This window comes from Camelus ferus, chromosome 9 (assembly GCF_009834535.1).
Source record: "Camelus ferus isolate YT-003-E chromosome 9, BCGSAC_Cfer_1.0, whole genome shotgun sequence".
Lineage (NCBI taxonomy): Eukaryota > Metazoa > Chordata > Mammalia > Artiodactyla > Camelidae > Camelus > Camelus ferus.
In genome coordinates, this window is record NC_045704.1 from 45229054 (window position 1) to 45241859 (window position 12806).

General features: G+C 39.8%; 1 protein-coding gene across 1 annotated transcript in view; it reads left to right on the forward strand.

Moving 5' to 3' along the window:
- The first annotated feature begins 241 nt into the window (after nt 1–241).
- SNTB2 (syntrophin beta 2) overlaps nt 242–12806 on the forward strand; it is a 90038-nt gene continuing 77473 nt past the window's right edge. The window contains exon 1 of the mRNA XM_032486621.1: nt 242–872. Coding sequence (XP_032342512.1) covers nt 293–872 — 580 coding nt within the window. The 5' untranslated portion in view covers nt 242–292. The remainder of the gene's footprint in view (nt 873–12806) is intronic.

Here is a 12806-nt window from a genome sequence, read left to right on the forward strand (position 1 = left end):
ATTCCGTGCCCAGGCAACACCGGTGAATTGCATGATAGAGGTCAGGAGTTTAAGGGTGCCGAACAGAGGGAGCACGTGAGACAGCTCCACTCTGCTTGAGCTGCCCACGGTGAGCTGTAACCCATTGGACTGCCGACAACTCCTTAACCTGCCGGAAGCGGCTCGGCCGGCCTCTCCCCGCCCCTCCGGAAGATGGGCGTGGCCTCTTATGAATAATGAATCTCCACAGTGGGAGAGGCCAGGCCCGCCCCCTCGGGCGGGAAGGGGGAAGCGCCGAGGCTGCCTGACTGGAATGAGGGTAGCTGCTGCGACTGCGGCGGCGGGAGCGGGGCCGGCCATGGCGGTGTGGACGCGGGCCACCAAAGCGGGACTGGTAGAGCTGCTCCTGAGGGAGCGCTGGGTCCGGGTAGTGGCCGAGCTGAGCGGGGAGAGCCTGAGTCTGACGGGCGACGCAGCGACGGCTGAGCCCGAGCCCGTTCTAGGGCCCGGGGCGGCCGCCTTCAACGGCCTCCCTAACGGCGGCGGCGCCGGAGACTCGCTGCCCGGGAGCCCGAGCCGCGGCCTGGGCCCCCCGAGCCCACCCGCGCCGCCGCGGGGCTCCGGTGGTGAGGCGGGCGCGTCACCACCGGTGCGCCGGGTGCGGGTGGTGAAACAGGAGGCGGGCGGCCTGGGCATCAGCATCAAGGGCGGCCGCGAGAACCGGATGCCGATCCTCATCTCCAAGATCTTCCCGGGACTGGCGGCCGACCAGAGCCGGGCGCTGCGGCTGGGAGACGCCATCCTGTCGGTGAACGGCACCGACCTACGCCAGGCCACCCACGACCAGGCGGTGCAGGCGCTGAAGCGCGCGGGCAAGGAGGTGCTGTTGGAAGGTGAGCGTGACGGGCGGGCGGGCGGGCGGCTTTAGGCTGGCTGGCGCTCACTTTGTTTCTGCCATCCTGCCCCCTTTGCATGGCGAACCCCTTCCCCGAGTCCTTACCTTTCCCTCTGCTAGTGGCCCAGATCTCCCTGACCCGGTTTGCTGGGGCTTTGAGAATGGAAAAACTGATGCTCCTTGCAGGAAAAGTTGGGCAGCCGCCTAAGTGTGGTTTGCAGTCCCCAAGGAAAGCTCGTTTGAGATTTAGTAAAAAGCAGCCGCGCTTGACGCTCCGCCTCTGCACGCTAAACTGACACTAAGAACTAGAGGGAGGCGGAACGGAGTTCTGGAGGGGTCTCCGTTTGCATTCTGAAAAGTGCCGGGTTGGCGCTTTCATCGCTCACTTCTGGCTCTCCAGGGTGGGCGGGTTTGTTTAAAAAATAAAAAATAAAAATCGTCCACACTGATGCCAGTTGCTTGGACAAACCACCAAAACGCTGGTTAATTTATGGGAATTTAACCCATCATTGGCTCTCAACAATAACCAAAGGAGATCATAGCACTTCATTGAAGCCAGAAAGCTGAAACAGCAAGTTTGTGTGGTTAATGAGCCTTGTTTAACAGTGGAGGCTCACATGTTTGAACATTAACTGCCAACTAGAGTTTTTCCCCTTTTGCAGGAGACTGGTGCCAGCTTCCTACCATTCACAGGCATGCTGCTTCAAGGCTTTAAGCATTTAGAAGCCTGAAATGTTAAATCTCAAGTTATGTTTGAATAGCCAGGATTATTGTTTAAGTATGTATGTGATTTGTTACCTGGGTATTTTATGATGAATTTATGGAACTAAGGCAAAATTAAAATTTCATCATTTTGAAGGACTCTTGCATGTTGAAGGTGATAGAGTATTGTAAATGTGATGAAAAAGCCAATTTCTCACTTCAGAAATCTCAATCGTCATTCACCTGTGATTCAGTCATTCAAGAAGCACTTACTGCTGGCTGTATAGAAGAGAATGTAAAAGATGGTGTGTCTCTATTTGGTGTATAGTTGGGGAAATGATAGAAAAATGCAAAACGATTTACGAGTTATAGATTATGTAGTGCAAACTATATAAATGCCGAGGGAGTGCAAGGTAGAAAGTAGTGGAAATTGGATTGGTCAGGGAGGAATTTTTAAGGAGCTGAATCTTGAGCCATGTCTCCAAGGAAGTGATGGACATAGACAGGCAGAGATGAGTCAGGAGGGTATTCCTGGCAAAGAAAGAACAGCAGGAAAGGGGTGGGGGAGTGGAGGTATGAAGGGACCAATCATCAAACTGAGAGGCCAGAAATACAGCGTGGCAAAGTGATTTTCATTTTTTTCCAAATCTTCTGGTAAATAGTTGGGAAAATGTTAGTTTCCCAAATGCAAGTAAATGATTTAATGTGCCCCAGTTGTGAAATTCCAGGGTCCCACCTTTATAATATCCTACTTATAAATCTTATTTCTGTCGCACTTTCGTTAGGCTAAATGAGATATAAATACAAACATTGCTCAGAAATAAGTGTTAATAAAAGGATAAAAATTATAGATTGTGGCTTGGGTGGTGGTTGTGTAAAAAAAATTGTTACCTTAAATGTGTACCTTGAAATTGGGCTAAGTAAGCATTTGGTTATAAATTCTTAACGCCAGAATATTGAATGTAGTACTATTTATTTGTACTCAGTGGTGATGGGCAGACATTTCAACTCTTTATCCCATATTTAAAAAAAAAATCCAGTTTTTGTTTAAGTATAACTTGAACCTAGTACTTATACCAGTTAAATGAAAATTATCTAGTAAATGCTTTCCCATATTGATTAGCCTAAAAATAGGTCACATGTGCTCTTAGAAGGAGGGTTTACAAATGGCAGCATAACATTTATTGAATGCCTATTTACCTAACATACAGGGTCTTTTTTATTTTCCCATTTTTAAAAGACAAGTGGTTTTTGTTCTTTTATGTGTGGGGAAGTATGAAATTGCACTTTCAAGCCAAGGGATGTAAAAATAAAATTAATTAGAATATGCAAAATCACTGAAAACAGTGATTTAATTGAACTAGTCAAACATTTAAAATCGAGAGCTGGTATCCCAACCAGGTAGGCCACTTTTAAAAGATAGATTTTATGCTTAGCCCTTAAAATTCTGAAACTGTATGGTATTTCCATTAAATGTCTCAAAACTTGAATAACTGCCTTAGCATAGCACAGTGATGCTTTTTTGTGCTGTGGGCAGGGAATTTCAGGCATGCCCTTGCCACCCTCAAGCAAAGGAAATCTGTAGTCTCTGGTTGCCTGTGGTTAGGGAACTGAGGGAGAATGGATTTATAGGGATTTTTCATTCATATATCAAACATTTATTCAACTCTACCACTTGAAGACAGTACATGATTCCTGCCCTCAGGATAGTTTGGAATTGAGATAAGAGAGAGTTAAGAAATAAGTACTGTAAAGGGCTAAAAGCACTATTATAACAGAATTCAGGAGAGGGCGCAGCACAAAGGATGGGGGGAGAGAGGTCAGTGGAAGGCCATCGTGGGGATCAGAGGTTGAGGATGCCCAGGAAAGGTTGATGGGGAAGCTGGAGTTGAGCCTTTCCCTAACAAGAAAGCTGCCGCCAGTGAAGACACGAGTGAGAGACGTGAAGAAGTCATTCTGCCCAGTTAGGGCAGAGTATAAATAAGGATTTTGTGGTCAGCCAGACCTGGGTGTGTCTCTGGCTAGTGGTTTGTAACCCCTAGGCAAGTTACTCAACCTTGCTACACCTTTGTTTCCTCATCTGTAAAACCAGGATGGTAACAATACCTCCTCACAGGGTTGTTATTCATTTGACAGTTTATGTGCTGGAAGCTTTTTTGGGGACTGGGAATACAGCAGTAAACAGCAACAATGAAAAAGTCTGAGTGAGGAAGTTAGGACTGGGTCATGAAGATGTGTAGCTTCTTGTCAAGTTAACAAAGACACTCTCAGAATAGCCAGGATAACAAGTTGCTAAAATCTAAGGCTCTTATTTTGCTTGAAAAGAAATACATGGTAAGAATAAGACTTGCTTTAGGTGAACAGGTTAAGAATGAGTTTGTATTTCTGGCATGCAAACATCTTGTCCTAATCTTGTTTTCCTGTTTTTCTGTCGTCTCTTATATAGGCCAACATTTTTATCCTTAAATTTCGCATTTAGTTTTCTATCCCTCTGATTTTTCCTCTTCCTTCACACTTATTGGTCAGAAACTTAAAACTTGCTAATTAACCATGTGCTTGTAGTTTTGACTACTGACTGTTAGCATTGATATTAAGATATACATTGACACACAGATTCTCAGCAAAAAGGGAGAGATGATCTTCTACCATACTTTTTGATGAATTTACTATATCCTGTGTGCTAGGAATAGAGTCTGTCCGGAAAGCTTCTAGAATTTATATTTTTAGGGCTATGAAATGGACTAAACGAATGTGAATTAAACTGTACACTGAAAAGTGTTCTAGAGGAGGTTAGGAAAGACAGTATAAGTGTCCTGCTAAAAGTCTGATATTGAGAAAAGATCAGTATTTCTGAAGGAATTCTCATTGGAATACTGTTGGAAAAGCACCTTTTACTATGCGAATATGATTCAAAAATTATTGTTACTAAGTCTACTGAAAAGAAAAGAAAAGAAAATTATTGTTACTACGTCTAGGTATACAGAGGAAGTGAACTGGCATGAAATTTAACTTCAGAATTGAAAATAATTTTTATATCTAGCATAGTTTGAGATTTTGAGTGTTCTATATAGCATGGCTGGCTCTTTGTATATGTTAGGGGACATGTAAACAAATACTTCTGACATTATTAGGCTGCTAATTTAAAGAAGCTAGTCTGGATTCCTATGCTGCCACTTTCTTCACTATATGTTGTAGAAGTTGAGAGTCTCCTCGGAAAAATATTTTACATTTTCTTTGACACTTTGCATGTATGTTCATTAATCTGTCTCTTAAAGAACAACTAAATTGTCAGGACATTTTGTGTTTGTGTTTTTTCCTTTTGTTTAAGTCACTTCTTCGTGTTTCACTTGAATGATTAGACATGTTTATATGAGAAGCTATGTCTTTGTAACCAGATTATTTCTTATATATTCCTTCTTGCTAAAATATCACCTCCAAATTATTAGAAAAACATGAGAAATGTATTGGTTCTAATACAGAGTGGTTATGAAAATTCTAAGAATGTTTTTAGAAGCTGTAACCCAGCTTTAATTTAGATCTCAACTGATAAACTCAGTAATGTCAACTGATATATTCCCTGCTGTATAGTCCTTCTAGGATAAAGGTTACTTTACTTTGTGATCAAATGTGTATTTTTGTACATAAGGATGAGGTGCAGCCAGTGGCTGTGGAACAGTGTTCTGCTGTTCTGAGCTGACTGAGTCATTCAACGATCCAGCCACTGCCCTTGGCTAGGTTAACACACTGTCCTAACCAGCTGAACAACAAATAATGCTTGCTTGCGTTTCCCACCAAATTGTATGATAATGCCTTAGTTTGTTTTTAATCAGGATTTTAAAATGATCTATGCATTTTTATGTGTATTTTTTCATTTGACCTTTTCACAGTCCTTTTAGGTAGTGGGCTGTTTGTCCTTGTTTTGTAGATGATTATACTGAAGTTCATTAATGTTAAGTGAGTTACTGAAAATTCCAGAATTTCTCTTGATTCTTGGAGGAAAATGTTGTTTCCTTTGGGCAAGTGGGAAACTGTTACCTGGAATTTTAAAAATTGTAAGATCTCATCTTCCAGAGGAAGAATTAATGACCAGAGAGGTTTAAGTTGTATGTTTAAGGTTGCCTAACTAATCAGTGGTGGAACTTGGACAAAAACCCAATCCAGTGCTTTCTTCTTTGCTACCTACAAACAGCCAGTCAGAACTTCTAGCCTCTCCTGCACATCATCATATTACAATGTGTTGTGAGAGATCATGTGTAAAATGTGCAATGTGCAAAAGAAGTTGAATGTGGTTGCTGGTGTCAAAAAACAGACTGAAATTGGGGAGAGAAAACTACCAGATAGAGAATAATTGTTGACGTGTGTAGTACTCACTCAAGAGTTCACTGAAGAGGTGATCAGTTGCGGGATGGAAGAATTGAGTGTGACTTCATGGGGAAAGGATAATTTCATCTGAGGCATGAAGGAGTTTCTTCTCTGTAGATGGAAAGCAGTCCAAGTTGAGGAGGTAACCTCTGCAAAGCCGAAATGAGCATGACTTATGATAGGAAGTGAGGGGAATAGGAATGGACCTGGGGGAGGAAAATAAAGCTGGGTAGATAAATTGGAGACAGATTATGCAAGGCCTTGAAAGCCAGCCAGAGGAATTTGGACCTTTTTCATTCTGTCAGTCAGCATTAAGTACCTACTGCAAACAAGGTGTTGCGGTAGATGCTGGGAATTCAAAATTGGGAAGAAGCCCTGCCCTTTGGGTTAGTAAAGAAACGGTTATAGCAGGCTGTGATAAGTGCTTTACAGGAGGTGAGCACATGCTGCCCTGAAAGCAGAGGTAGAAGTGCAAAGGAGACAGCAGGTCAAAGGAAAGAAAATGGTAGGTAGCTGGTGCTTGGAAGTGAAGCATGAAAAGGTGTGGGAAGTGTGTACCTGGAGAGCAGGCTGGGGAGATGGGCAGAAGCCAGATCATCAAGGGCCTTGTATGCAGTGCCAAGCAGTCATCTCTAAGTGGAATTTATATTTTCAACCAAAAAAAAAGAAGAGTCTGAGGTTTATTAATATTTAATGTATAGATAACCCTGGCTTTCTCACTCAGTCTTAGAAGAAGGTGTCACTACACACTCAATATACAAGACGATGTCTCGAGGGAAAAGTGGAAGCTTCACAAAGCAGAGGAATTGAAAGTGGTGACCTTCCTAATTTGTCTGCTGTTATCATACTGCAACTTACTGGAGTTTACTTGAGCCTGATAGAGTGGATTTATGTTATATTATCTGCTTTTAACTAAATTAATCTTTACAAAATCAACAAGTGGCTTAAAGATTTACACAAAGAAACCATGGATTGAAGATAATTCTAACACTACAAATAATAACAAAAAAGTAGAGCTTACATTTCTCCTCGTAGGAACTCTGTCACATTTCAAGGTAATCATATGTGTCAAGAAGTCAGCCTAAAAAATGAAATTGTCAACAATACCATTTGAAATGTAGATTAACATATTTTCATTAATAGTGAAATTCACCCTAAGACTATATTGTACTTTGAGTTATATAGTAGCTAATGATAGTAGGACTTCATCAGGGATATAGTTAGTGTATTTATTTCATCTTTAGCTCATTCGTTCTTGATTTCTATATTTTGTATATGTTTTATAATATATATGCATTAATGAATATTCATAGATGAGGGTGTAGACTTACATTTTTACTGATGGGTGTGTACTGTCAAAAGTTTTAGGCCTGGGGAGCCACCCAGGTTTTAAAATTCTTTAAATGAAGGAAGTCCAGAGTGTCAGATGTGGAATGTAAGTGCTCAGGACTTGAGGGAAGGGAAAGCAGTTAGGCTGTTTTGGCACCATAAAGATAGTGAGACTGGACAGGACAGTATGAAGCTGAAAAAATATTTAGGAGATAGAAACAAGAAGTCCAAATGATCTGTTTGAGAGCTGAGGGAGAGAGAAAAGGAGAGGGAGGTTAACGCCTAGATTTCTAGCTTGGGAAAGCAAATAACAATGAAACCAAAACGAATGAGGGAGGAACTAGATTTCTGCATGGAGAGAAGAAGTTTGTTTTTGGACATGTTGAATTTGTGCTACCTGTGTGACAACCTAGTGCAAAAGGCTGGTAGCCAGTTTGAGGGACAGGTCTGTAGTCAAGAGAAATGTCAGAAATGAGCTGAAGATTTATGAGATGTTATGGCAGAGGTGGTAATTGATGCCATAAGTGTGGATGTGATCATTAAGAGAGAGTGCAAATTAAAAAGAGAAGTGGATAAACAGTTCATACTGGATAGCACAGGGAACTATATTCAATATCTTGTAGTAACTTACGGTGAAAAGAATATGAAAAGGAATATATGTATGTACATGTATGAAACATTATACTGTACACCAGAAATTGACACAACATTGTAAACTTATAAATAAATAAATAAATATATATAAAAGAGAGAGAAAGAAAGGAGTGGGACTAGGATGGAACCCTGCAGAACCCCTACATATAAAGTGAGAGTGGAGGAAGAGATGGTCCAGGAGGTAGGAGAGTCTGGAGAAAATGGTGGACTAGAAGTCAGGAAGGCAAGAGTTTCCAAAAGGAGGTGGTAATCAGCATCTTCAGATGCTACAGAAGCCAAGAAAGTAAAGAAGGAAAAAGAAGTCAGTTGCATTTGGTAATGAGAGAACAAGATTGTTAGAATTCTCATAAGAGCAGTTTCAGCAGAGGACAGAAGCAGAAGGCAGTGAGTAGACAATACTTTTTTTTAAAGCTTCTCAGAAAAGTAGAAGAAGCAAAGATGATAACTAGAGTTAAATGAACAATCCAAGGAGTTTTTTTTTGTGATTTGTTTTTTATTTTTTGTTTTATTTTGTTTTGTTTTAAATGAGAAAGAATTGGGACATCTTTATACAGCAAGGAGAAAAGGCCAGCAGAGAAGGGGAGAAGTTGAAGAGATAGAAGGGATGGGGAACTGATGCAATCCGTATCTGAGCCAGGAAGTGACATGATGGGAACAGAATTTTGGGTTGGCAGCACTAGATGCACTGGATACAATGCAAAGAGGAAATAGCAAAGGTAGGAAAAACTACAGCTGTTGCAGTGAAAAGCAATCCAGAGCAGAGGTGATAACTGTTTAAGGGGGAGTTGGTAGTGGCACTGGGAATAGAGAGGAAGATTCAGTTCAAGAAACATTTTAAAGCAGATGATTTCTTGCCAGGGGACAGCTGAATCCTCTGGGAACCATTTCTTACCCAGACTCCTTCTGACTGCCCGTGCACCCAAAGATTGGAAAGTTGTAGAGAATCTGTGACATTGAGCCTCCGTTACTAGCACAGGCGTTTGATCCCACAGAGATGTTGGAATGGAAAATTGAGAGCCACTGTTTTGAAGGAAGAAATGACAGGATGTGGGGCAGACTGGGTATAGTAAATTAGCCCTGAGATTTCTATCCAAGGACAGCAGAATAGTTGTTACCAGAAAAAAAAAAAGGTAGGGGGTAGAAATAATTGGGAGGGCGTTGAGCTTATACCGTCAGCTTTGTTATAAAGCACTTAGGCAGTATAACTATGTCAGTTGGCTGTGGGGATTGAGAAGAAAAATTTTAGTCATAAACATTACATCTAGTACACAGCATGAGAGCATATTCTTCCTTTAAAGGACTTTTTCCCCCCTAGATTAGAGAAAGGAGTTTTAGGCTTCCTCTGGAGAAGTGATGGTATATTCAGGTGAGTTTAATATTTTGTGTCTGGAGAAATATAGTTGATTTAGTTACTTTATTAAAGTGCTGTTCTAAGAATATATACTGATTCTTCGTAACATTGGTGTTTGATTTCAGTGTGAAAACAAAACTCATGAGATAATTTTGTTTATGAACAAAATGCTAGTGATTGTGGTGTCAGTAGACTGGCCTTTTAGAAAAAGTAAAGAGTTACAAAACTCAAATTTGGTTTTGTTTCTGTGATCTGGCTCCCAAGATATTGCTAGAATGCTTTGACATATAACGAGTTGAGAATATGTGAAGTGAAGATTTTATTTTAAATTACTTTGGCTTTTCTGCAACATTTTTTCTTTCTACTGCCTTCTGACTCTCTTTTTAATTTGCAAATTAAAAAAATGCTTTATGAAAATAAACGTGATGGGATAGATGAAAAAGTTGAGTCCTATATCTTTCAATTTAATTAATCTGTCATGTATATAAAATGTTCCATCTCACACTTGGAAAATGGGAAGCTTTGATTTTTCACTGAAAGAGACTTGGACAAATTATTTATTTTTAGTAGAAATCAGTTGATCAACTAAAAAAATTTTTTGAAAGAAAATGCACATGCCTTATTCAAGGCTCTTTTGTTTTCAAAGCACAGAAACTGATTCAAGCTAGTTAATATAAAAGGCTAGATACAGACAGGTCTCAAGACTCCAGGAAGAGCTGAGCAGCCAGGCCTTAGAACCCAAGCAACACTGAGGACACTGCTCTCCACTCCCACTCATGTCTCCTCATCTTACAGCTTCTCTGCTTCTCTCTGAGAATACTCTCTTGCAATAGCTTTATTCTAGTCCTTTTATGGTTTCATTTTTTACATTTAACTCTTTAATCTACATAGAATTTATTTTGGCATATGGAATGCAAGAGATTTAACTTTATTTACTTTTCCAAATAGTTAATTGATTGTCTCAGCATTTGTCCAATAATCCCTTTGCATGCAATAACTGATAGATTGATAGGGCTGCCTGGAGTGCCATGTGGGCAAAGATTCCAAAGCCATATCTGGGTTCAGCTGGAAAGCGTGCTATGTTTGATTAGCGATGTCTGCAACGCATGTGCCAGGGTGATGTACAATACACATGCTACGTATCTGCCACCCTAGGAATGACCTGTCCTTTCCTCACTGATTTGAAATGCACTATTTCTTTATATTTTGTTTTTTGGATTCTGTGATTCATTTCTGGGTTTTCTGTTATATTCTATTTGACTATTTTGTAACATACCACACTGTATGTTGTAACATTAATATTTAATATCTGATAATTCAAGTGGACTACACTAGCCAGGAAAAATTTGAAAAATAGCAATAAACAACTGCAGGTTTATAGTTAATGTTGTTTATTTGTCCCGATAAATTAAAAAAATTTTTTTTGAAGTGTAGTTGATTTACAGTGTTCATTTCAAATGTACAGCAAAGTGATTAAGTTAAACGTATACATACATATGTATATTTTCTTTTCAGATTATTTTCTATTATATGTTATTACAAGAAATTGAATATAGTTCCCTGTGCTATACAGTAGGTCAGATAAGTTTTTAAATGATTTTATAAATCTTTAAAAAAAAAATCCTTTGGGATTTTGTTTAAAATTGTATTTAATTCATAAATTAATTAGAAGAGAGCTAAGATCTTTGTAATATCTCTTTCCCAGTCATTCTGTCAGACCTCGCTCACTCATGTTCCCATCATGTGGCAAGAGATATGGGATGCTGTGATTGGCCAGGCCTGCATCAGGTGCTCACCTTGGAGCCAGAGAGTAGGACAACTCCTGTGGCTCCACATAGACTGAAAGTGGGGGTTTCTCAATGGGTAATCAAGTTGATGTTATCAGAAGAAGGGGAATTGGTTGCTACGCAGACATAAACAACAGACGTCCACTATGATGTTCTAAAAGCATCAGAAGATGGTATTAGAGATTAAACGAGAAACTACCATGAGTTAAGAGATTTGGAAACTTTATGGACGGCTGTAAAATGAAAGCAAGAAGAATAAATTTGCCTAGGTATAGGAAAGCTAGTTGGAGCTTTTCAAAAACTCTTGACACTCCAAAGTGAATAATAAATTATTTATTTTTAGTAGAAATCAGTTGATCAACTAAAAAAATTTTTTGAAAGAAAATGCACATATTCTCAGCATTTATTTTAGTGGTATTTTGAATGTCACTTTTATATAAATTTCAAGCAACTTCTCAAGTATGCATTATGATTATCATTTTATAACTAGGACAACAAAAAATATATAGAGCTTGGGGATAGGCCTTAAAGTTAGAAATAGATTGGTGTGGAGAAAAATCTTTGTTGATCAAAATAGACATAAACAGTTTTTCTGGTAAGAATTATTTTGGTTGTAGAAACCCAAACCAAAGTGAGCTGAGTGAGCTGAAGTGGAATGTATTGCCTCATATAACTCCTAAAACTAGGGGTGGATCTAGGTTTAGGTCCACAGGGATCCAAAGGCTCAAATTATCTTGGCTGTAGCATCTGCTGTGGAGAATCTAATTCTGTGTAGTCAGCCAAGATGGCGCCGGCAGTTCTAGGAATGTATTGCCTTAACTTAATAACCACTATTAAAAAAATGAAAGTTTCTCTTCTAGCACCTTCAGTCTCTGGGTAGGACTCTGATTAACTCTACTTTGTCTACCCTTGGACGTACAACTGTTGCCAAGATGATGGAGACTGTGATCTAGGCCTGCATCATGTGCCCCTCCTTGGTGTATTGAGATGCGCAGCATCACCAGACTAGGAAACGTTGAATGGGGTGGTTGCCAGGCAAACTTATGTCCACGCTAACAGCAGACATTGAAGCTGTAGAGCTTAAAATATTTTTGTAGCTAATTGTGAAGTTTTAGAAGTTAAAACAATAGAAATAAATAATAATGACATTATTGAGAGCTTTGCTCTGCTAAGCTCGTTGCAGGCATTGTTACAGTTTATTCTTTTTACAGCCTTGTGAGACAGGTAGCATCATGCCCATGTTAAGTATGAAGAAATTGAGGCCTGGAAAAATTAAATAATTTGCCCAAGGTTACAGCACTTGGGCAGTAGAGACAAGTTAGTTACTCAGATTAATCAGACTTCATACCTCCTATTATTAACCATTGTAGTATATTGCTTCTTTGATCAGTTTAGGTTAAGAAGCTAGCAGTCTAAGAGGGGAGGGTATAGCTCAGCGGTAGAATGCCTGCTTAGCATGCATGAGGGTCCTGGATTCAATCCCCAGTACCTCCATTAAAAATAAATAAATAGATAAATCTAATTACCTCTCCCCACAAAATAAAAATAAATCAATTAAAAAAAAAAGAAGCTAGCAGTCTAAAGACCAGTAGGATTTATCATTATGATTGGCTTAATATGCAGGAAATTATGCTCTGGATTCTGTGTTGTTGCATCTGTCTGAAGGTTATTATTAATGTCTTCCAGTCTTTGTCTCTGATTTTTCATGCTGGGCACAAAAAAATATAGATAGCTGTATGTGATTTAT